This window comes from Dermochelys coriacea, chromosome 11, assembly GCF_009764565.3.
Source record: "Dermochelys coriacea isolate rDerCor1 chromosome 11, rDerCor1.pri.v4, whole genome shotgun sequence".
NCBI classification, from domain to species: Eukaryota; Metazoa; Chordata; order Testudines; family Dermochelyidae; genus Dermochelys; species Dermochelys coriacea.
This window is the reverse complement of record NC_050078.2, coordinates 8,247,361-8,273,805: the sequence shown is the minus strand read 5'-3', so window position 1 is coordinate 8,273,805 and position 26,445 is coordinate 8,247,361. Positions and strand designations below refer to the sequence as shown.

General features: G+C 41.2%; 1 protein-coding gene across 11 annotated transcripts in view; it reads right to left on the bottom strand.

Annotated features, from left to right (window-relative positions):
* PTPN4 (protein tyrosine phosphatase non-receptor type 4) overlaps nt 1–26,445 on the bottom strand; it is a 225,338-nt gene that overhangs the window by 106,520 nt on the left and 92,373 nt on the right. For 10 of the 11 annotated variants that reach the window (XM_043504907.1, XM_038422831.2, XM_043504913.1 and 7 more), the window contains 4 exons: nt 24,727–24,847; nt 20,546–20,633; nt 18,179–18,267; nt 3,968–4,031 (listed from right to left, as the gene is read on the bottom strand). In XM_043504907.1, coding sequence (XP_043360842.1) covers nt 3,968–4,031; nt 18,179–18,267; nt 20,546–20,633; nt 24,727–24,847 — 362 coding nt within the window. The remainder of the gene's footprint in view (nt 1–3,967; nt 4,032–18,178; nt 18,268–20,545; nt 20,634–24,726; nt 24,848–26,445) is intronic. The other variant, XM_043504911.1, reaches the window with a different exon arrangement.

Below are 26,445 nucleotides of genomic sequence, written 5' to 3'. Positions count from 1 at the left end.
AGTCAGTCAGTCATCGAGGTATGGAAAAGAAAGGATTCCCTGATGTTGTAGGTGAGCCGCTACCCCCAGAGAAAACCTTTGTAAAAATTTGTTGGACAGTGGTGTGTCCAAATGGGAGAATCCTGTATTGGAAGTATTGATGCCCGGCTTTGAACCTCAGGAGCCTTTTGTGGGTCTGATGTATGTTGATACGGATGTAGGCGTCTTGCATGTTGAGGGCCGTAAACCACATGCCTTTTTCTAGTGAAGGAATGACTGTTGCAAGCATGACCATACAGAATTTTCGCTTGCGAATTGAGCAGGTGAGGTGATAGAGATACAAGATTGGTCTACATCCCCTTTCTTCTTGGGTACCAGGAAATAGTTGGAATAGAACCCTGCGCCCTGAAAGGCTGCAGGTATGGACTCCATTGCTCCTCTCTGTAGGAGGGAGTCCACCTCTAGGATAAGAATACTGTCAATGAGAGAGATCTCTAGGGCAGGGGGGTCAGGGTGGGAGACGTAGAGGCGCAGTCATAAACTCTATGGGGTAGCAGTGTTGAACCATGTCCAAGACCCACTTGTCCATTGTTCTAGCTCTCCAAGTTGGTAGAAAGAGTTTGAGACTACCCACAAAAGGCATGGAGGGTAGAAGTGTTGGTGTATGGAGTGGCTGATGGCTCTCTAGGTTCAGGCAGAAACACCATTTTCATGACGACGGAGTGTGTTGTGCCAAGGTCTGCGTTGCCGGAACAGGCGGATGGGCTCTATGTGCCTTAGGGCGCTTCTGAGGAGGTTTGTAGGCCCGTTAGTGGTAGAAGTGAGGAGTTTTATAGTATTGGGCTGGTGGTGGACAATAAAATTTTCTTTTTGGTGCTGGTGTATATAAGCCCAAGGATAATAAGATGGCTCTAGAGTCTTTTACAGAGTGTAAGGAATCATCAGTTTTCTGGTTGAAGAGGTGTGATTCGTCAAAGGGAAGGTCCTCGACTGTGTTCTGCACCTCTCTAGGGAAACCTGAGGAGTGTAAACAGGATTCCCTCCTCATGATAATTCCAGTCGCCAATACACACGAGGATGTGTCCACTGAATCAATTGCAGCCTGAAGTATGGACCTGGCAACCAACTTGCATTCCTGTAAAATCACTTGGAATAGAGTACGATCTTGCTGAGATAGCTTATCTGCAAATTCCTCCATCCAGTCATAGTTTATAAAGTCATGCTAGGCCATCAGTACCAAGTAATTAGAGATCCAGAATTGTAGTCCTGACAAGGAGAAGACCTTTCAAACCATTAGGTTCAGTCTCTTACCCTCCCTGTCTGCTGGGGTGGAGCATGGGTGATGTTTGGTCTACTCTGACACAGCTTCTATTACCAAAGAGTTAGGTGGAGGGTGCGAAAATAAAAATTCTGACCCTTTGCAGGGGCATAGTACCTTTGCTCAGCCTCCTTTGGGGTCGGTGCAGTCATGGCCAGGGTACGCTACATGGTGCGTACCGGTTGAATAATGACATCACTGATTGGGTAAGACCACCTTTGTCAATGCCAATACGTGCAGAATGTCTAGTAACTGGCACGGACTATCCTGCACCTCTTCCAGTGGCATCTCAAGAGCATTGGCTATTCTACATAGGAGTTTTTGAAACTGACAACAGTCAGCTAGCGGTAAAGAAGGTCTCAATGAGACAGCTGTATTGAAGACCACAAAGTGAATCTCTCTGGATCCACTGGTACTATCGGAGCTGGGCTGATTGGTGCACCGTCTAACCCCATTTCCGAATATCTGTTGGATGAAGGGTTGTACGGTGAAACAGGGAAGTTCTCCCATGCTGAAATGAGATTGTTCCTAAGGCCAATATTTGGGCCACGAGCTCCAATATGGCCAACTCAGTTGATCCTGCTGTTGTTGTACTTGTGCCCAAAGAGCCAGATACTAGCTTCTTAGGTATGTCAAAGGAGGAAACTGTCATGGAGCCATCGGAACCCTCAGGTAGTTGAGTTTCCAGAACAGAAGCGGCAGACTGTGCCAAACGTCCTGGTCCTTGGAGTCTTGCGTGAATGGCAGTGCTGACTGAGCCGTCAGAACAGGATGCATTAGAAAGGTATGGCCAGCAGGAGGTAAATGTAATGCAAGAGATGGAGCCCTCTGCAGAGGTGAGTGCACCAGAACACGTGGAGATCACACTCCTTCCAAGGCTAATAGTTTGTGAGGCCAGGAGTGCTTCAGATTTTTCCCTGGAATCTATGGTACCCTGTTTATTGACAGGACCAGAACTGGTAAAAGAGGCATGGTCTCAGGACTGGCAATTCACGGGACGCTGGCTGAGCTGAGGCAGGAGGGATACAGCATCAGAGGATCTGGTGAGTGGTGTGGCTTCTTATCACTCTTGTGCGCCTTGGAGTGTGTAGCTCCTCCGTGGATGATGGAGTGTCGTGGATGACGCAGTGTCCTTCTTGGATTTAGATGAAGACTTGCTGCCATGCTTATGCGCATACTTCCATGGCTCGTGGCTAGGCCCCGACATAGGGTCTGTAGCTTTGATAGCAGCAGGACAGAGGCTCCATGGTACCACTCTTGGATTGCTCAAACCAATGTATGGGGGGTTCTGTGGCCAGGATCCAACTTCAGGACCACAGTTACCTCTATGAGGTGTTTCTTGAGGCAGAGAGATTGGCCTTCCCGTGTACAGGGGAAGGAGGTGCAGATACTGCACCTGGAGGCAATGTGGACTTTCCCCAAACAGTACGAACAGCATTGGTGTTTGTCACTGAAGGAAAATGAGCAAGGGAAGGAAGCATAGACTTTGAATCCTGGTGTCTTTGGCATAATCCAGTATCCAGACCCAGGATCTTGGCAGGAAGTGGGGGTGAAAGAGGGATTTGTTTGATGAGAAAAACCACCAGAGCGGCATCCAAAGTCCTTATTTATAAAAACTGCTAGGAATTATCAAAGTACAACAAAAAACAATAAAATCCTAACTATGAACGAAAATAACTGTTTTTGTAAAATATTTTGAAAATGCATCACTAAGAACAAGAGGTAAGCAGACGCTCTGACTCAGACCATCCAGCGGTGAGAAGGAACTGAAGAAACCACAAGGTAATACATGGACATATGCGCGGACCACCAAGCAATAATACTTTGTAAAGCTCTGGCTCTGGGTACATGGCATATGTGCAGTGGAATACAATAGGGACCATCACTTAAAGAAGAACTATGTATTTCCATTTCCTATGCCTGTTCTCTTCCTCAGTGACCTGTCTTATCAGTTCAGACAGTAAACTCTGAGGGATGGGTGAGGTCATTACTTACGAAGTTCAGTATCACGCATCCTATGGCATTGCATTACAGATGTCAAATAACCATAATCAGCAAAATACTTATTCTTTATAGAAAACTTGAATAACTTTTCGGACATATTTCAAAAAAGTTAGAAGTCTCTAAAAGTAGCACTATTTATATATTATGCTGCCTTGAATTATATAAGATATCGTCATCAATTTTCCATTTAAATTTAAGTGGGATAAAGCCAGTCTATGTCAATAAGGTCAGACAAATATAAATAAAAAACAGCATATTTAACTAAAAGTTTACTTACAAACTCAAAAACCTTCAAATAAATATTATGTTTAACTTCAATTTAACTTGATTTCTGCTCAAAGCAAAATTAAAACTAAGACCATGTTTTATTTTCTTACTGATTTAAGAGCAGCTGATTTTAGCCAGTCTACATATACAGAATTAAAAATCTTCTAATATTTAATACAACTCAATCAAAACAAATTACAATCAGAAGTGTTTTAAAATAGACTAACTGTCCTTTGGATAATTACTGAATTATGTAGAAAGTTGGTAGAACTGAATGTTTTATTACAGGTAAAGACACAGAATCAACACAACAGGGAAAGAATAATGCAGTCTTTTCTTTATGGGAAAATTTCATTGCTGTTATTTTTCAGACCACCAAATTTTAAGATGAGTACTCACCAAGTCTTTCCTAAGTTGAATAAAAAACTGTTTGCACTTAAAAGAAATTTTTACAATCTTCAACCTAAATGAAAAATGAAATAAAATCAGAATATTTATACACTTTTAGTATAATGAAATCATATTAAAATAATTTCGGTACATTTATTGAAATGTATGTTTTCTACAGAGAACTAATGTAATTCATATGAAATTTCATTTGGCAGGAAATAGCTAAAAAGAATAATGGCTATATTAGTAGTTTGTATGATTTAAGTTTTGTAAATGAAGGTGCTCTTCCTATGTACATGTCATTGGTATATTGGTAATTTTTTAAATAATTGTTTCACGTACATATCTTTCCGTATTACTGTAACTCCTTAATAAAGTCTTTTTTTTTTTTTTTTTAATAAAGAGCTTCTGAGAAATCACCATCTTTGCAGGGTCATATCCTATCTATTAGGAAACATACTACTACTACAATGTTGATGCAATAACTAAATTAATGTGAAATTCCTGGGATTAATGTGTCACTTAAAAGAAAGTTAGAGGCTGGTCACAGCAGTGTAGGATGGGGAAAGACACCAGTGATAAAATCAGCCTCAGGCAGTAGCAATAGAGAAAAGAAAATGCTATGGTCAGCTATAAAGAACTGAGGGTAAAGAGAATCTTTAACTGTCCGAACTAGCAAAGCAGATCCTTTATGTCAAATTCCAGGGCAGTCAGCTTTAAACACAGGTGTTAGACCTACCATCAAATTCTCTTAGTAAAGAATTTGTTAATGGGCTTGTATCCCTATTTAAAAAGTAACTGGACCCATGGCACATACATATGCTATAAATAGTTACAATGCACCTTTCCCACATTTTGGAAAACCTACTGAAGAAAAAGAACAGGTTTGTTGAAATATAAAAATCAGAACCGATGTTACAAAATACCTGCTTTTCACTCAGAACTAAATCAATGGCTATTATAAGAATAAATACAAAAATAGTCAGTTTATGCACACAGTCACATTAAGCGAAGTTTCTTCAATGTGCTCCCATAGTAACCCACTGATGTAATTTCAATAAGAGTCCCCTTCCCACTAGTCTACAAAAAGGCCATATCACAGGTGTAAGTAAGACAAAGAGTAAGGGACTGGGAAATCTAAGTGTTTGTTTTCCTTTTGAACAAGAACTTTTCCACAAAACCAAGCAAGGAAGCACTATCACTGGGCAAACAAACCTCTATGAAGTGCACTTATTAACTGGAATTTATACCGTATTTTGTTAAATCCAAATTATATGGGGTATAATGACAACTTTCAATTTCTGTAATTTGAAGATGGCAATGATCTAATGCAGGGGTGGGCAAACTACAGCCTAGGGGCCAGATCCGGCCCGCCAGCTGTTTTAAGCCAGCCCTCGAGCTCCCGCTGGGGAGCAGGAACTGGGGCTTGCCCCGCTCCAGCCATAGAACAGGGTCGGCGCCACTTCACACGGCTCCTGAAAGCAGTGGCATGGCCCCCCTGCAGCTCCTACGCACTCCAATGGCCACCTCTGGCACTCCAATGGGAGCTGCAGGGGCCATCCCTGGGGACTGGGCTGCGTGGAGAGCCGCCCGGCCATGCCTCCGCATAGGATCTAGAGGAGGGACATGCTGCTGCTTCCGGGAACCACTTGAGGTAAACGCCATCCGGAGCCTCCACCCCTGAGCCTCTCCCCATTCCCCAACCTCCTGCCCCAGCCCTGTTCCCCCTCCCACCCTCCAAACCCCTCGATCCCAGCCTGGAGCACCCTCCTGCACCCCAAACCCCTCATGTCCAGCCCCACCCCAGAGCCCACACTCCCAGCCAGAGCCTGCACCCCAAACCCCTGCCTCAGCCCTAATCATCCTCCTGCCCTCCGAACTCCTCGGTCCCAGCCCAAAGCACCCTCCTCATCCCCAGCCCCACCCAAAAGCCTGCACCCCAGCAGGAGCTCTTCCCCCCTCCGACACCCCACTCCCCCACCCTAGCCCAGAGACTACTCCCAAACCCTGAACTAATTTCTGGCTCCAACCCAGAGCCTGCAGCCCCAACCAGAGCCCTCACCCCCTCCTGCACCCCAACCCCAATTTTGTGAGCATTCATGACCCACCATACAATTTCTAGTCCCAGATGTAGCCCTCAGGCCAAAAACGTTGCCCACCCCGATCTAATGGGTGCCAGGCTGTACTCGTCTGGGTGTTTCTGAAAATACTTGCCATCCAGCACAATTAGCTCCATTCAAAAGGCAATAAAATTTACTCCTGAAGATGATTTTTTTTTAAATGAGGTCCAAAGATAAGCCTCTAAGGTGCCACAAGTACTCCTTTTCTTTCAGCTGTAGGTGTAGTTTCTGGATAGTTTGAAGGTGTAGCTTTCATGTAGGACACATGATTCAGCCTACACATGACAACACCACAGGTAACTAAAGTGAAATCTTGCCAAACTCAAATGTTTAACAAGCTACCTTGACAACTGTTGCTAGCCAACTACCTAGAAGCATCCAATAAACACCCTCAGGTTGTTAACCTCTGAGACATATTGAAGACAAAGTGCAGAGGTCTTGGTATAATTTCCAACATTTCTTTGGACTGTTTCCCATCATCTCAATGTTATCTTGATTGAGTTTTAGCTATATAGTTCTCTTGCATACACTAATTTCTATTCAACTTAAGTGATTTTTCATTAAAAACAGTGTTCATAGACATAAATGTAGAGGTGGGTGCCAGCTAGCATACTGAATACACTGCAAATGAAACTTTTCACTAGCAATGAACAAGAGGGATGACAGAACAGAGCCCCACTGGTCCCTTAAGAGCAATGACCCAAAAACTATCTTCTCTCTCCTCCCTCAAAAGAGCCAATTCCATCACCATGGAGGATAGAAGTTCATTTCGAATCTAATCTGAGCATTTATCTGCAAGACAGTTATGAAGAAGTATCACTTGATCACTGACCGCAGCCTGGATTAATCAGGTTATTAACCACACAAAACAGTTTTGCAGACTGTGACTCTGCTGATGCTAGATGTGAAGAAACTTCTCTGCATCCTTCTGCCACAGGCCTGCTGTAAGATTTCAAAATCTCATTATGCAGCAATTGACAGAATTCAGATCAAGGGAGTGCCTGATATCTAGCCTTTTTCTTCATCAGTTGCAAGTCAACTAAATACAATGGAAACTCGTGAGTAGGGAGCCAAGGAAAAGAGTGTTTAAGATGGTACAGGAAAACTACATCTTACTAGATCGTTGACAAAGTGGTCCATTAGCCAGACAATCATTCCTTTAGCCTGCAACACACACTCAGACTCATACACGTTAAGGTCAGAAGGGACCATTATGATCATCTAGTCTGACGTCCTGCACAATGCAGGCCACAGAATCTCACCCACCCACTCTTGCAGGAAACCTCTCACCTATGTCTGAGCTACTGAAGTCCTCAAAGCATGGTTTAAAGACTTCGAGATGCAGAGAATCCTCCAGCAAGAGACCCGTGCCCCATGCTACAGAGGAAGGCGAAAAACCCCCAGGGCCTCTGCCAATCTACCCTGGAGAAAAATTCTTTCCTGACCCCACATATGGTGATCAGCTGAAACTCTGAGCATGTGGGCAAGGTTCACCAGCCAGATACCCAGGAAAGAATTCTCTGTAGTAATTCAGATCCCACCCCATCTAACATCCCATCACAGGCCATTGAGCCTATTTACCATGAATATTAAAGATAAATTAATTGCCAAAATCATGTTATCCCATCATACCATCTCCTCCATAAACTTATCTAGTTTAATCTTAAAGCCAGATAGATCTTTTGCCCCCACTGCTTCCCTTGGAAGGCTGTTCCAGAACTTCACTCCTCCGATGGTTAGAAACCTTTGTCTAATTTCAAGTCTAAACTTCCTGATGGCCAGTTTATATCCGTTTGTTCTTGTGTCCACATGGGTACTGAGCTTAAATAACTCCTCTCTCTCCCTGGTATTTATCCCTCTGATATATTTACAGAGAGCAATCATATCTCCCCTCAGCCTTCTTTTGGTTAGGCTAAACAAGCCAAGCTCCTTGAGTCTCCATTCATAAGACAGGTTTTCCATTCCTCGGATCATCCTAGTAGCCCTTCTCTGTACTTGTTCCAGTTTGAATTCATCCTTCTTGAACATGGGAGACCAGAACTGCAACCAGTATTCCAGATGAGGTCTCACCAGTGCCTTGTATAACGATACTAACACCTCCTTATCTTTACTGGAAATACCTCTCCTGATGCATCCCAAGACCGCATTAGCTTTTTTCATGGCCAAATCACATTGGCGGCTCATAGTCATCCAGTGGTCAACCAATACTCCAAGGTCCTTCTCCTCTGTTACTTCCAATTGATGTGTCCCCAGCTTATAACTAAAATTTTTATTATTAATCCCTAAATGCATGATCTTGCACTTTTCTCTATTAAATTTCATCCTATTTCTATTACTCCAGTTTACAAGGTCATCCAGATCTTCCTGTATGATATCACAGTCCTTCTCTGAATTGGCAATACCTCCCAGCTTCATGTCATCTGCAAACTTTATTAGCACATTCCCACTTTTTTGCTGAGGTCAGTAATAAAAAGATTAAACAAGATTGGTCCCAAAACCGATCCCTGAGGAACTCTACCGGTAACCTCCCTCCAGCCTGACAGTTCATCTTTCAGTAAGACCCGCTGTAGTCTCCCCTTTAACCAATTCCTTATCCACCTTTCAGTTTTCATACTGATCCCCATCTTTTCCAATTTAACTAATAATTTCCCATGTGGCACCATATCAAACACCTTACTGAAATCTAGATAAATTAGATCCACAGTGTTTCCTTTGTCTAAAAAATCTGTCACTTTCTCAGAGGAGGAGGAGATCAGGTTGGTTTGGCATGATCTACCTTTTGTAAAACTATGTTGTATTTTGTCTCATTTACCATTAACCTCAATGTCCTTAACTACTTTCTCCTTCAAAATTTTTTCCAAGACCTTGCATACTACAGTTTTCAAACTAACAGGCAATTTCATGTGCCAATTCCTTTAATATTCTTGGATGAAGATTATCTGAGATTTAGTCCCACTAAGCTGTTTGAGTTTCGCTTCTACCTCGGATATGGTAATACCTACGTCCATATCCTCATTCCCATTTGTCATCCTACCATTATCCCTAAGCTCCACATTAAAGACTGAGGCAAAGTATTTGTTTAGATATTGGGCCATGCCTAGATTATCCTTAACCTCCACTCCATCCTCAGTGTTTAGCGGTCCCACTTCTTCTTTGTTTTCTTCTTATTATTTATATGGCGATAGAACCTTTTACTATTGGTTTTCATTCCCATTGCAAGGTCCAACTCTACTTGACTTTTAGCCTCTCTCACTTTATCCCTACATGTTCTGACTCAATAAGGTAGATTTCCTTGCTGATCCCTCCCATCTTCCACTCCCTGTATGCTTTCTGCTTTTTCTTAATCTACTCTCTGAGCTGCTTGCTCATCCAGCTTGGTCTACAACTCCTGCCTATGAATTTTTTCCCCTTTTTTGGGATGCAGGCTTCCGAAAGCTTCTGCCGCTTTGACTTGAAGTAATCCCAGGCCTCCTCTGCCTTTAGATCCATAAATTCTTCAGTCCAATCCCTATACAATTCCCCAACTAATTTCCTTAATTTTTAAAAGTCAGCCCTTTTGAAATCAAAAACCCTCGTCGCAGATTTATTTTTGTTTATCCTTCCATTCGGTTTGAACTGAATTAGCTCATGATCACTTGAGCCAAGGTTGTCCTCTACAACCATTTCTTCTATGAGGTCCTCACTACTCACTAAAACCAAATCTAAAATGGCATACCCTCTTGTTGGTTCAGCAACTACTTGATGAAGGAATCCATCAACTATCGCACCTAGGAAAATCTGAGCCCTATTATTATTACAAGCACTAGTCCTCCAGTCTATATCTGGGAAGTTAAAGTCTCCCATGATCACGCAGTTCCCATTAGTATTTACTTCATTAAAAACATTAAAGAGGGCTCTATCCATATACAAAACAGATCCTGGCAGTCTATAGCACACCCCAACCACTATCCCAGGGGAGGCTCTAGTAGCTTTCTTCCCCAATATGATTTTTGCCCAGACACACTCTGTCTTATCCATTGCATCGTTTCTTATTTCTGTACAGTTACCTCATCATTGATATACAATGCTACTCCACCATCGTTACCTTTATTTCTGTCTTTCCTAAACAGCACAAACCCTTCAATGCCTGTACTCCAGTCATAACTACTATTCCACCATGTTTCTGTTATCCCTATAATATCTGGTTTCACTTCCTGCACCAGTAGCTCTAGTTCCTCCACTTTGTTACCTAGGCTCCTCACATTGGTGTACAAACATCTTAATTTTTGCTGTTTGGCCTCACTCACTTTCTTCACCCGATTAGGCACGGACATTCTACCGCCAATATGACCTATTAGACTGGTATCCACGCTGCCCTTCCTCCTTATGTCCATTCTCCAACCCACAGCTTTTTTCTTATTTCATTTTCTTCGCTTTCAATGTTAAAATCTGGCATGGAGATTACCTGGACAACTCCCAACCATCTCCCCCAGATTCCTAGTTTAAAGCTCTCTTTATCAGTTGTGCCAGCCTCCATCCTAGAAGTCTATTTCCTTCCCTACTCAGATGAAGTCCATCCCAAGAGAACTGTCCTCGGTCCATGAATGCCTCCCAGTGGCCATACATCCCAAAGCCCTCCTTATAGCACCACTGCCTGAACCATCCATTGGTAATCATAATCTGGTCACACCTTTGTTGCCCTTCTCTCGGAACAAGCAGAATCCCACTGAAGATCACCTGAGCCTTGATTTCCTTAAGCATATTCTCCAGCCTGGCATAGTCTCCCTTGATACATTCCAACGAGAATCTAGCAGTATCATTTGTTCCCACGTGAAGGACAATCAGTGGATTCTCTCCTGCTCCCTTTAGGATCCTCTTTAACCTCAGGTCCACCTCCCGTATCTTAGCACCTGGTAGGCAGCACACCCTTCTATTCTCTGGATCAGCTCTGGTTACAGGCCTGTCCATTCTTCTCAGCAAGGAGTCCCCGATCACGTAGACCTGCCTTTTCCTGGTGATGGTGCAATTCTCTGGTCTATCCCCTGTTCCCTCTAGCTGCAAGTTCTTTCCATTCCTATTCTCTCTTGTAATCCTCTTCAACCCATCCAGTATCCTCCTGGGGCTCATATTTGGTGTTCTCCATTGACTCTTCCCCTTTTCCTATGGGACTAGCTGCTCTTCTCTTCTTCCTTGCCCTTCCACCGTCAGTGACACACCCCTTCCTTATCTCTAATCCTAGCCTCAAAATCAAGATACAGAGTGTGACCAACTACATAAACTGCATCAGAAAGCAGGGGCAGACCCAAGTTGGTGTCATGGTAGTCAGTAAATCCTGACCTAACCTTCAGAATTCATCCTCCAAGTGCATATTCAAATTACTCAGAATATAGAACTAATTAAGAGACTTTAAATGATACTGCAGAAAACAATCCACAGGCACTCAGATAATACTATGACTTGGGGGTGGGGGGAAGAGGCACATAAATAGATACGGTTTGCATCAACTCAAGGAGGGACTTTTTGGTGTAGCAAGATCATCTGTACACATATGCCGATCTCCTCACACTATTGATGAATTCTAAAATTTGCACTTGAAGTGGATATGCTGTATCAGATCTAATTTTAGGAGACCCTCCCTGAACTGTAAATCATGTACGTTCAGTAGTGCCACACCAATTTGACAGCCTTATGATACATGCTATACAGTACCTAGTTGGAATAATCTGGGCCAGCGATTCTCAAACTGTGGATTGTAACCCAAAAGTGGGTCATAACCCCATTTTAATGAGGTCACCAGGGCTGGCGTTAAGACTTGCTTGCCCACGGCTTAAGTCAAAGCCCAAGCCCCACTGCCTGGGACCGAAGCCAAAGTCTGAAGGCTTCAGCCCTGGGTGGTGGGGCTCAGGCTTCGGCTTCAGCCCTGAGTGGCAGGGCTCAGGTTACCATCCCCCAATTCAGGGATGAAGCCCTCAGACTTTGGTTTAGGCCTCCAACTCCCACATCCAGCCCCGCTGGGGTGGCAGGGCTTGGGCTCAGGCTTTGATCCCCCTTCTTGGGGTCATGCAATAATTTTTGTTGTCAGAAGGGGGTCGCAGTGCAATGAAGTTTGAGAACCGCTGATCTGGGCTAACCAAGGACCCACTGCCTCAAACAGTGAAGTCTCTGCAAAAGCCATATGATTATTTCCTACTTAAATCACATTTTGTAACTACTATATTAGTCAATGACCTTGCATTCAACAGCATAACTGAAAAGCAGTCCCTACACCAGTAACAACTGGCAATAACTCCAATTCCTGAGACTTTGGGCATTGCCAGTGGCATCATATTTAATGGCCTTTTCTCTGCACATCATCTATCTAGTCTTGTTCTGCCCACCAGGACAGGGAACAAGGAACTAAAAGCTTTCACAGTCTATCTTGACCCCAGATTCTCATATGGTATTCCCCGCAAAGTGTTTTCTATCCCAAGGACAAATGGTTAAAAACAACACTACGAACCCCTCCCATTTCTACCTTCTTCAATGCTCTCCCCCTGTCATAGGGGATTAAATGGCAACATACCCACCCAAATCCTCAATCCCTCTGTGAAGCAATCACATCCCAGGGAAGACTAGATAATACCCCACCCCCCAACCAATCCACCTATGGAAATATTACCTCCCAGGAAGAGCAAAGTTATTGACACAGGCTCCTTGTGCATTATATTTTTAAAATGTTTCATACAATTTCCCACAAGGATTAAAACATTATGAATTTTAAGGAGAACTATACACACCATTAAAAGATCAAATTTTATTTATCTAGTAAGTTACTGAACTTTAAAAGCAAGCATTATAAACTATATGTAAAACTAAAGACAAAGCACTTTCAGCAGCATATTAAGCTTCAAAAAAACATAAGCAAAGATTTTTAGCATTATGTAACGATACAGCTCCTGTAAAATATTTACATGCCAATTTATTGTGTAACTATTTTTGGATTTTTAAAGTAACTAGGAATAGCTGACTTCTTACTTTAAATAGGCAATTACACTACACTACTGTGGGATTCTTAGAATGAGAAAATTAGTTTAAAGCATAATATTCAGAGCAAGCGTCAAAAACATTTTCAACATTTTTTTGCTCACTAAAGAGGCCCAATTATGTACCTCAGCCACTCAAATTATGTACCTCAGCCACTACCTGCATTAGTTACAAAATGATTCCACAAAAAACAACAAGGAGTCCAGTGGCACCTTAAAGACTAACAGATTGATTTGGTCAAACTTTCATGGGTAAAAAACTACTTCTTCAGATGCATGGAGTGAAAATTACAGATGCAGGCATTATATACTGACAAATGGAGAAGGGAGTTACCTCACAAGTGGAGAACCAGTGTTGACAGGGCCAATTCAATCAGGGTGGATGTAGTCCACTCCCAGTAATTGATGAGGAGGTATCATTAGGTCCATCAATGGCTATTAGCTAGGATGGTCAGGGATGGTGTTTATCAATGGGTATTAGTTAGGATGGTCAGATGGTGTCCCCAAGCCTCTGTTTGCCAAAAGCTGGGCATGGGTGACAGGGGAAGGATCACTTGATTATCTGTACTGTTGACACCGTCTGAAGTATCTGGTATTGGCCAATGTCAGAAGACAGGATACTGGGTTAGATAGACCTTTGCTCTGACTCCGTATGGCCGCTCTTATGTTCTTATGAAAGCTATCAAGGCAGAGAGTGCTCTGGTGGAGCGTGTGAGAGTCCCCAGTAAGGGTTGTAACAGTTAATGCTGATAGCAAAGGTCAATGAAGCCGGAGAGCCATGTAGACAGCCTCTGTTTATATATGGCATCTCCCTTAGATCATTCCATGATGAAGAGAAATAACACTGGTGATTTTCTGAAAGTCTTTGTCCTCTCAATGTAGAATGCTAGAACTCTTTGGAGGTCTAGGGTGTGGCGCCTTGAGGTGGAGTCTTGCCAGGTTCAAGTGGTAGACCTGGCCTGCATTCTGAGACAGGAGATGAGTAGAAGTGAAAGAGTACATGGCAGATATATAGCCAACTTCAGGAGGTAAGGAAACCACATTTTTCTGGGCCAGGTGGCAGCTATCAAGATGACTCTGCTCCTTGTTTATTTCTGTGAGATTTTGGGAATAACGATGGGAGACAAAAGGGCTGCTTCAGATGTAATGAGGAGGCAACTTTAGTTAAGAACTTGGAGTGTGGTCTTAGGGTAACTGTTTTTGAAAAATATTGTGTATGGGGGGTGTACCATGAGTGCCTCCAGTTCCCTATTCACTGGGCAGACGTGATAGCAACAAGAAAGGCCACCTTCATCGAGAGGTGAAGTAGTAAACACATCACGAATAGTTCAAAAGGGGGCCAGTAAGACATCACAGCACCAGACTGAGGTCCTATAATGGAGCAGGGGCTCATATTTCAGGGTAAAGTTTATGAAGACCCTTGAGAAAACATTTAGTGGTCAGATGGGCTAAGACTGAGATGGGCTAAGACTGTCTACTTTGTGAGGGAACACCATGACTGCAGTGAGGTGTACTCTGAGCTCCTGGAGAGACCCAATTTCTTAAGTTTCAGTATGTAGTCCAGTACCATTGGTAGAGAAGAGAAAGTCATCACAGTTTGGCGAAACATCACGTCAGACAAATGGATACTAGATATCATTGAGATTGTTTATTCCATCCAAAATTACTTCCATCCCTCCTACTCACCTTCTTTCTCCGTCACTCTTCAGAGAAAATGTTTCAGTACCGAGAGCATCAGTACCAAAGAAGGTGCTGTCAGCGATACTGATGACTTTGCTGCGGTTGTTGGTTCCAAGGGTTGTGCAGAAGGTGGCACCACAGCCTATACCATTGCTGAGCTGCTCGGTGCCACATGTTTGAGTGGCTTCAGTGGTACAGAGGCAGGGATTGTAGATCTCCCTTTACTGCCTTTTTCCAAGCCAGCCTGCCTAGGGTCTTTTGCTTGTGTGGGACTCACGGTACCGGATAGTCCTGCTACCTCAGAGGTGGAATGTCTTGGTGCAGTTGGTACCAATGGAGTCTACTGAGTTGGGGAACGCCGCTTTTTGCAGGATTCCCAAGGAGGGGAGTTCAGAACCTGCTTTTTTGCTGCCTTCTTGGCAGAGTGCTCCTTCCCCTGAGCATGTGGAAGAGAACCTGTCAGATGCCGCTGTAGGAAACTGTTGCCCCGGAGGGGTCCGTGATCCTGGACTGGACGTGGGCCATAAAAGACTTCTCCATCATGAGAAGTTTTAGCTCTATGTTTCTCACCTTTCTGGCACGGACTTTCAAGTTGTGGCAGTGGGAGCACTTTTGAGGTATGTATGTCTCACCGAGGCAGCGGACACACTGTGAGTGCCCGTCACAGACTCGGACTGAGGAGCAGCAAGGGAGGCAACATATAAAACGGGGGAGGTGGGAATGCCCCTCGAAGTAGGGTTCCTCCCATGAGCGAGGGTAACTATGCTATATTAAGGGGTGTTCTAACAACTGAAATTTAAATTCCTAAGAAAAAAAGTGTTTTTTTTTTTAAGAAAATAAACAGGGATGGGTAAGTAATTATTGACTAACTACTAACCAACTAGTATTCTAAAGTTAAAACTAGAGAAAGTTAAAGTACAGAGGCACTGCTAAGTGCTCTGTCTCAAGCTAAGGGTGGTAGAAAAGGAACCGAGGTCAGGTTGGTCGCACAGCACTATGTAACTGCCAGAGGTGGCGAGAGACAGACACAACGCATGTGCGACCCAACCAGGCACTGCTACTAAAAATCTCCAATTACAAGCGTGGGGGAGCACATTCATCTAACGGGACCAGAGGGACACTCACTGAAGAAGAAACAAATACAAAATACATCAGAAGGACAACACAGGTCATGGGAGGTAGATGGGGGGGGAGGTGTGAGTGGCACTATATGTGAAAGAAAACGTAGAATCAAATGAAATAAAAATCTTAAATGAATCCACATGTTCCATAGAATCTCTATGGATAGTAATTCCATGTTCTAATAAGAATATAACAATAGGGATCTATTATCGACTACCTGACCAGGACAGTGATAGTGAAGATGAAATGTTAAGGGAGATTAGAGAGGATATCAAAATAAAAAACTCAATAATAGTGTGGGATTTCAATTATCCCCATATTGACTGGGTACATGTCATACAATTTCAGTTACCAATTATGTGACTTAGCTTCTATGCTAATGTCACATGCTGAGATTACCATTCTGTTGTGTTGTGCCTTTAAACACAAATCTATACTTTGCATCCTTGGTTACTTGACTAGAGAGAACACTGCCGTGAGGATACTTGATGTCACAATCAGACTTAAGTGAAAAAGCACTTAGTCCAGCCTTGCAAAGTTTTATTAACTTAACAAGGACAAACCAATCAATGGGCAAGCAAAATATGAGTTCACTTTTCATTATCTTGGGGTAAATAGATTTTGTGTCTGATAAATGTAGGGCTGGTACGTTTTCATGACAATTTTGTGAGGCTGATTTATTCCAGTCACAGTTCTAAGGCAGATACAGTTCACTCAGTTCTATAGTGATATGTTCAATGAGATGTGTGATATGGGATAAAACCTAAATGGATTCTATACAGACAAACAGAACCAATGGAGCAAGGGCTATTTATAAGAAAAATGAAACCAGTCTTGAAAAAGTTATGAAAGTTTGACAGCAGTTACTTCTCTCAGTATGTCTTATTTTATTAGAAATTACTGAAAGTAACAAAGTTACAGTCACAGGCACTATCCAAGCAATCTCAGTAGCCAAGGAGAAAAAGAGAAGTACAGAGACAGCTGGTGTTGAGCTAAAAGCTTTAGGAAAAAAGCTAATATTACGATAACATTGTCATGTGTTTTTCCATTAGGTTCATGTCTAGTCTTCACTTCCAGTAGGTCTCTACATACAGCCTTGCTTCTTCGATGAAACTATAAGGATTTTTTTTCTCTTCCTCTGAAGTGTAAGCTATGGGGCACAGAGTCAAGATGCCAGGCTTGGTGGGGCAAAGGTCTGGATCCAATAGGGCATGATTCTCAACTTTGGGTTCATTACTTTCCCATATTGCTATGTGTGACAGGGCATCCCAGTAGGGACAATGTTGAGCGCCACTGAAATATGGCAAGTCCTATGTAAAATTTGGAGTTCAAGGTAACAGGACAGAAAATCTAAAAATCCAATATATTTAAGGGAAATGATTATTGTATTTTCCTCAACAAATGCTCTTACATTATCTTCTACCTAAAGTGAACATGGCTCTACCTATGGATGGAGAGAAACATACTAATAAACACTGCTCCTTGACTATTCTCAAGTGCTGCACCAAGCCAATAATTTACATTTTTAATACTCAGTACAGCTTAACCACAAAAGAAGAAACAGAAAAACAGTCATGATTATTTATTATTGATCAAGATTGTAGTTCTAAGTTCTAGTACAAATATTTACACTAAGCCCTGGTCTACAATGGGCTGGGGTTGGGTGGTGGTCAACCTAAGATACGCAACCTAAGTTGGCGTATCTTAGGTCGACTTACCTGGCCATGAGGATGGTAGCAAGCCGACCGCTGCCGCTCCCCCGTCGACTCCGCTTCCACCTCTCACAAGCTGGAGTTCCGGAGTCAAAGGGAAGCGCGTTCGGGGATCGATTTATCGCATCTAGACGAGATGCGATAAATCGATCCCGTTAGACCAATCACTACCAGCCGATCCAGCAGGTAGTGAAGACCTGCCCTAAGAATCCAACAGAGTCATAAAATTTCTCAGTGAGAACAGAAATTTTTTAATTCCCACAACACTGACCCTGGCTACACAGTCTTATTGAACATTACATAACTTTCCAAATTCCTGCAGGAAAACTGTGGCAAAACTACGTTATGCACTACAAACATTTAACAGTATTGCCTAAAAAGTTTTCGGAAGAAAAACCATCATTCATAAAAACATCCACATTCAGTAACCAGTGCACAGTATATGAAGTGACTCACTCATACCTGAGGTACAAATATTAAATCGTTTTAGATCACTTTACCATCATGAAGCTGCTGGTATTTATTTGAAGAACATATTTTGAAGTAATAAACACAAAAACATTTGTTGAAAAGAGTTTTCCTTACCACAGAAAGGTGTTCATTCGTACCCTGTTCTTATAAATTAGTATTCCTCCTGACATCACTCCAATCATAATTTCATTGTTACTTTGATCCTTTAAAAGAGAACAACAATAGATTCAACACAAAACAATTAAAAAATATATATTGTAGAAACCCGTATATATTTTATATATGATCATCCACGTACCCTCTCACATGCACACAGCAAAATGATATGTTAATTAACCTAATGGGGCAAGTTTTTAATTCAATGAACATTTAAATGGTACAGTTCCTATTAATCTGAGCAGAAACCGAGGTAAAAAAATGGAACAGAGGTAGAATCTTTTTACCTCGGTTCCATTTTTTCCCTTCACAATTATAAAGTACTCCCCTCACAAATGCAATTTATATCTTTCCTTTTCCACCTAACCCTCTGTTCTCACCGCTAAATCTCTGTTCCATGCCCTTTTCACTTACCTGGACTACAGTAACTGTCTCCCTCAGTCTAATATATATGCACTCTAGTACACACAACTGAAGTTATCTTCTTTGCATGTCACTCTGATCCTATGAACCACTATCTTAACTTCCTTCCCCATTCAACATGGGGTTCCAATTTACCACTTTCAAGACTTTACACAGAATCATCCCTTTTTATATCATAGCATTTGTCTCTTCCTCATCCCATAATTCCAATTTTTTTATTGTAATAATGACAAGCTAAAGAGTGCTCACGTGCTAAAGTAATAAGTAATAATTAGTGGAAATAACATCTAAAAACAAAAATCCAAGTTTCTTAACCGCTATGGCAGGCTCTAAAGGGAAAATGCATATTCCTGCAGTTTGGCTCATAGGCACACTATCCTTTTTAGATTATGACACTTTTAATACTGAATAATGAAAATTACCTAAAAGAAATATATTACACAATGTATCCAAACGCAAATGACTATGAATCACAGCCTTAGTAAATTGACTTGGTACCAATCCAACAGTAAACTCAACTAACAACTTGTACTCTTATGTGAAAGCAAGTTGCAATTTCAGTACTTAGGGCATTGTCTACACTACAATCGCTTCAGTGGCACACAGACTAAAAGTGTTTTTCTGTTGCTATAGTAAATCCACCCAGTTGAAAAGCAGCAGTTAGGTCTAACAAAGAATTCTTCCATCAACCTAGCTGCATCTACTGTGAGGGTCAAGTCAACCTATGTCACATGGCATAAAATTGTTTACATCCGTGAGTGACGTAGCTAAGTCAACCCAAGTTTTAGGTTTGGAGTGGGAGAGCCTATCACAAATAAACCTTTTTCTATTTCAAATCATACTTTTCTAAAAATGTTTCTGTACTCTAGTCATAGCAGGTCCTTCAATTTGACTCTATCAAATGCCTGCTATATCCCAGCATGCGTATAAGCAAGGATTGGGTGCATCCATGTCATGTAAAAGTTTTAAATACTTGAAATCCTATTTAGTAAGTTTCTTTATGGAGAATTAAGATCAGAAATCAGAACACATGACTTGTTTTTAATAGAAGAATCCATGCTGTTTGAAGATTATAGGTTTAAGTAAAATGTAAATCTGTGTTGGTAGGGCTTCAAGAAACAGATGGGAAATTATTCCTAAGCATGACCTACTTATAAATGATGTATTTTAATACATTGACAAGAACTTAGATAATGCACTCTTAGATACACACTTGGATATTAGTCATAATCTGCACTGTCCATTTAAAAAGAGTATTATTGCTGTGGTTGCAATGATGTAACCTTCACAATATTAAATTATACAAAGATTTATGGAACTTGCAACTTAAGTGAGATAGTAAATGTGAGAACTTCCCATTCAGTTTAATAGGATATTAACTGAAGCCAAATTAAAACTTCAGAAGCCAAAAGTTCCCTAAATGCCAAAGAGACATTCAACAAGCACATTTATCCAATACAGTTGCAAATAACTGACACAGCCTGATGTTCACCTTACTTGGCCTCAGACTGAGCAAGATACTTAATCATTTGTTTCAGAGTAGCGGCCGTGTTAGTCAGTATTCGCAAAAAGAAAAGGAGTACTTGTCGTACCTTAGAGACTAACAAATTTATTTTAGCATAAGCTTTCGTGAGCTACAGCTCACTTCATCGGATGCATCCGATGAAGTGAGCTGTAGCTCACAAAAGCTTATGCTCAAATTTGTTAATCATTTGTGTAACTTTAAGCATGAGTAGTCTCAATGAAGTCAAATAAGGGTTACTCAAATTGCTGAAAGTTAGGCCCATGACTGAGTAGCCTGCTGGATTAGGGCCTTGAACATTATACTCAAATTATACTAAACTGTTCCTGAAAATATCATGAATCTACTTTTATATTACAGTGTGAATCATTCAAACTTACTCTTGCATAGTGCAATTCAACTCCATAGAGTTCTAAGGTACGTGCTGTATTGAGATAATTGAACTCAGCTTCTGCAGGAGACAAGCCTCTATAACGACAAAGATGAGTTAAATACAAAGCAGCCCAAAAGTACATAAAATATCCAAATCCCTTAGTCAGCTCAAGCAGATTTTAAAAATTCATTACTTTAACTCCATTTTTTCCTGATAAACCAACTCTCCCTTGACTCCACCATATACATTGCTTGTCATGCAGTAATTTTGGTAGCTAGAGATTCAAGCACTTTCCTCACAGATACTTGTTAATTAGTTGATTGGTCTCCACATGTGTACACTCACAATTCTGCCAGGTCTACCTTCACACAACAAAAATGTCATTAAATGAAGTCTGCAATACATACTCGGCACATATATATATATATATATATATATATATATATATATATATATATATATATATATATATATGTTGTATTTCAAATGGCACAGTGATAGGTGCCTTGAAGGGCCTGAAAACCTTTGAGTTGGCAGTGAAGCCTCTAAAAACTGTTCTTGCAATTAGTACACGTTTTGAATTGAAATAATCTCTTCTCTGCAGGGTCCACCCTAGATTTTAATATTTGTACAATCACCAAGTTAAATTGTTTGTTTTTCCTTACCCTCCCCGCCACAACCTTTTTAATTTGCAATATGTTTGATTGATTCCACATTGCTCAGTTTCAGTCACTAACTGGCAATTTTGTTAATTGCTAAAATCACCAGTATCCCCTATCTGTAATAAATAAATGTGTTAGTGGAGTACAACCCTTATTAAACATTTCCTAACATACTCATAGACTCTTTTTAACTGAAAGTTTATCAGCAGTATATTATTACACAAATTAGGGCATTTACTTTCAACTTTTTTTTGTTTCATATCCTTTTGGCTCTGTAGCAGAAATTCATACAACTGCATATAACATAAAATCTGATGAATTGCAAAACTGCTTTATCTACTTCTAAGAGAGAGACAAGGTAGTGAGGTAACATCTCTTGTTGGACCAACTTCTGTTGGTGGAAGGTAAATGTTTCAAGCTTTGCAGAGCTTTTTTTTCTGGTCTGGGGAAGGTAAACTAGAGTGTCTGAGCTAACTACAAGTTGGGACAAACTATTAAGCATAAGGGTTAACACATGCTATAAGATACCACTTAAAATGAAGGGGTCAATTAAGGGTTAGCAGGCAATGAGTTGTATTAAACGTTGTAATGAGCCATAAAACTAGTCTCTCTGTTGAGTACATGGATTTTAGTATCTAGCAGAATTATGAATTTAATTTCCCAAGCTTGCCTTTTGAATGTTTCCATTGAGGACGAGTACTGAGAGGACCGATATGGAGTGGTCATTTTGTGAAAAGTGTTCACCCATGAGTGATAGGGTGTTTTTGTTTTTTTATCATTTTACTGTGAGTTCATTCAAGAGCATAGGGATTCTCTGCTTTCACCAACATTGTTGTTATTGGGATATTTGACGCACTGGATGAGATACATCACACACTGTGATGGGCATGTGCAAGACCCATGAATCTTGAAAGGTGTGTTGTGTGGGATAATGATCATCACAGCTGTGGAGATATGTCTGCAGCTTTTGCATCTCTTGTTCTGTTGGTGGGTGCTGTGGGGAGCTTGCTTCTGATAAGCGTAACTAGGTTTGGGGGTTCTTTGAAGACCAGAATAGGGGGTTCGGGAAAGATTTCTTTCAGGATGCAGATAAATATGAGTTGTAATTGTTTAATGATACCCTATAAGTGTTCCAATGTGGGATCGTAAATGACAACTAGGGGTGGGTGGTCAGTGTGGTATTTATTTCTGTATTGAAGCAGATCCTCCCAGAGTATTTGGGTAGCCCATTCCATGATGTGATCTACTTCTCTGGTGGAGAGTCCTTGTTTAGTGAAGGCGGTTTTAAGTGTGTTTAGCTGTGTATCCTAGACTTTGTCTTCAGAGCAAATTCTGTAGTATCTCAGTGCCTGGCCACAGATAACAGATTCCTTTGCATGTCTGGGATGGTCGCTGGATCTGTGGTGTGTGTAAGAGTGGTGATCTGTAGGTTTCTTGTATACAGCTGTTTGGAGGGTTCCACTGTTGAAGTTGATTGCGGTATCCAGGAAGTTGATGCTGGTGTGGGAGTGTTCTAGAGACAGTTTGATGGGTGGTGGTGGTGGTTGAAGTTGTGGGGGAAATTTATCAAGGAATTTAGGTCATCTGTCCAGAGGATGAAAATATCATTGATGTATCTCAGGCATATCACTGGTTTTGTGGTGCATTTTCCCTGAAATGCTTCCTTGACACGGCCCATGAAGAGGCTGGCATACTGGGGAGTCACCTAATACCCATGGTTTGGACAAAGTGTTCATTAAATGTGATGGCAGTGATGCAGTCATGGTGAGGGATGTCGGTGTGTAGGAAGGCGACATCTGTAGTGGCAAGGATGGCATTCTGAGGGCGGCTGTTAATGTTGTCGAGTTTTTGGAGGAAGTTGGCAGTGTCTTGGAGGAAGCTGACCTTTTGTGTGGCGAATAGTTTGAGGATGGTTTCTATGAGTCCTGATATTCCTTCCGTGAAAGTGTCACGGCCAGATATGATGGGTCTGTCTGGATTCCCTTTTTTGTGCATTTTTGGAAGCATGTAGATGGATACTGGGGTGGGAGGCCGGGGGTTGATGAGGTGTAGAGTTTTTCTTGGAGTTGTCTGGGGAAGGATTTGATGGTATCTTTAAATTCCTGTGTGAATTGCGGTGTGGGGCTTTCATTGAGTTTTTTATGCTAGGTGGTGTCAGGGTTGTCTGTTGGCCTCATTCACGTAGTCATCATGATTAAGGACTATGATGGCACCTCCTTTGTCTACTGGTTTGTTCACAATTTGATGATTGGATTTCAGGGACTGCACAGCAATCCTCGATGGCAGAGAGATTGTGTGGATATAATATTTGTTGAGGAGTTCATTCAATTTTTCTCCAAAAGTAATCAATGTAATGATCAAGTGGGTGGTTCTGTCTGCTGCGTGTGTCTGTGTGCAGTCAGATGATTACTTTTTCTTATGGACTATCAACAGAAGTGTGGTAGTTGTGAGTATCATCAACTTGGTTGTGAAAGAACTCCTTGAGGAAGAATCATCAAAATAATTCTTCTCATTTTCCATGTTAGTACGCTATCAGGTTCTGTGGTGGGCAAGAAGTTCAGTCCCTTGGAGAGTACAGTTACTACCGTATAGATTAGAAGTAGTCTTGATAAGTTGATGATGTTGGGGTGTTGTTTAGTGTCCATGTGATAGGTTATGGTATCTTGGTTTTTCCCAGGGATGCTGTTGTCAGTTCTGAAGTTGTTATAGTTGGTTCCACTTTTTGTGTTGTTGGCTGTCATCAGATTTTTGTTTGTTGTTTGGAGTTTCCTGATTTTCTTCTTCCAGCGTGTGGGAGCATGTGATGATTTCTTGTTTGAAGTGGTCCTTACTGGAATATGTAAAGTTCAGGAGATGGTTCCTCAGTTTTTCTGACATTTTTCTGGTGACTCCTCTGGGAATTATGTTTTGTTTGTTGAATCTGAACAGGAAGTGGATGTCTGGCTTCCTCCTTCTCTATGTTGTGAAGGTTCCATTTTAAATGGCAAAATTTGACATCTTCCATAGTTATATGCAGTGTTATTGTAGCCATCTCGGTCCCAGAATACGAGCAAGACAAGATAGTTGAGATAATATCTTTTATTGGACCAACTTTAGTTGGTGGAGGTACGAGCTTTTGATGTTCACAGAGCTCCTCTTTAATATACTTCTAACCATATACACTCTTCTACAGTAATTCCCTGCTGCTGGAAAAGGCAACGTACACAGAAACCTTACGCAGGCAGATCATTATGAATGACTGAAGACTTTTCTTAAAGAAACCAAAATTTCCTATAAAAATTCACACACTACTATAGAAATAAAGTCTCATATATAGCCTTTCTTCAAAGTAATTTAAAGATTAGCACACTCATTCTGAATCTTCCCTCTCCTCCAAACTGCGGAAATACTTCATATAAAGACATGTAAAAATACTGCATTGTAAAAATTCACCTGTTAAGTTTATTCAGTCAATATTTCTACAAAGGCACAGCATCTGTAGACAATGATATGAAAAATAAGAATATTTTTTTCTGTAAATTCTTACATATGCTGATGATGTAATTTTGCTATTTCTTTTTCAAAGTCTTGAGGCTGGCTAGGGATGAAAGAGTAGTCTGAGAGGTAGCCTGGCAAGTTTTCTGAATGGTTGTAGTCTCCCAATTCGGCTAAGAGATTGAAGGGAAACATTATTACTTGTTTAGTGCAAACAATATATTCAGCATTGTACAATACCCGAAGTTTAACATAGTCCTGGCCCCAAACACCTTATGATCTAGAACAGATAAAAGACAACAGAAGTTTGAATTCATCTTGTTTCTTTAACATGAGTTATAAGTTCAGTCGGTATCACAGAAGAAGTTTTAAAAAAGGACTTGAACAACAAAAAGGTGCTGGCTTGGCAAAATGGTTTATGAAATGTTCATGTTACAATTTACTTATCTTACTTTCCACCTATATAATGATTAACGCTAAATAAACAGAATTTTGTTGCTCTAGGGTATTTCTGTAATCAAATACTGTTTGTGTGTGTCCATGTTTTCATCCCATTATGAGGGCTCACATTTTCAATCTTTCTAAAACCTGTTATAATTTTACCCTCTAGAAGATTTGAAAAAATAACCTAATGCATTCTTGCCAAGTTATTTCCAAAACCAAAAACATTGCTTATTTTTATGTCAGCTCATTTCTCAGTTTATTCAAAAACTGAAGATTAGAATTATAGAAATCTATCACAATTTTTCAAACCATGTTTTATAATTTTACCACATTAATTAAGATCACAGCTCCTGCACTGTTAAATCTAAAATGCATGACCAATTTTAACAAACAAAATGGGTAGGATTGCTAAAAAGGTAGGCTTTGAGCACATGACTATAATTGAACAGTACTGAAAACCAGTTTAAAAATCAACTTCAGATCTTGTAACTGATTTATTGTTTTGGAGAAGCAGCACATTTAGTTAAAGACTGTCACAATTCTATTTCCTTATAGCTAGGGCTCTACCGATTTCACAGCCGTGAAAAAAGAAAAATGCATCACAGACCGTGACATAAACCCTTCCCCGTGAAATCTGATGTCCCCTTGTTCCTAGGAGTGCCCCAGATGACCCCACTTTAAGTATGCTGCCCTTTTAAATAGACCAGTGAGTTCACACACAGCAACAGCTGCCAGCAAGCTCCCTCGTCCCCCGTCCTGAGCCCTGTTGTGACCCTCCACCCCCCACTCTGTGGAGATGGTATACTGGATGGGAGGGCAGGGGAAAGATGACACCCTGACATCAGCACCCATCTCCCCTCCCCCACCCCCGCACTGCAAAGCAAGCAGGAGGCTCCCTGGAGAAGCTCCAAGGCAGAGGGCAGGAGCAGCACAGAGGAGCGGGGGAAAGGACACCTGAGCGGCTCAGCACTTGATAGCCTGCTGGGTGGCCACCCAACCGTGCAGCTTGCAGGGAATTTAGCCCTTACAATACAGTCAGATTACATGATAATTTCTGAACCACAGTAAACAATGTTTTTACACCCCTGAATATACATACACATTTTCTATTTTTAAAAAAATTCTTTTCACTTGACTTATTTCATTGTCATGATTTATATGGCAAGATCTTTTCTAAGGCATGTATTTTAATAATTTTGCAGCATTCTTGTACTATATATTTTATTTCAATCAGAAGCCCAGACTTTTTTTAAGAGCAACTCATATGAGAAGGCATTTAAATACAAAGCTACCTTTGCTGGAAATATAATTGGGCCAAATATTCCTG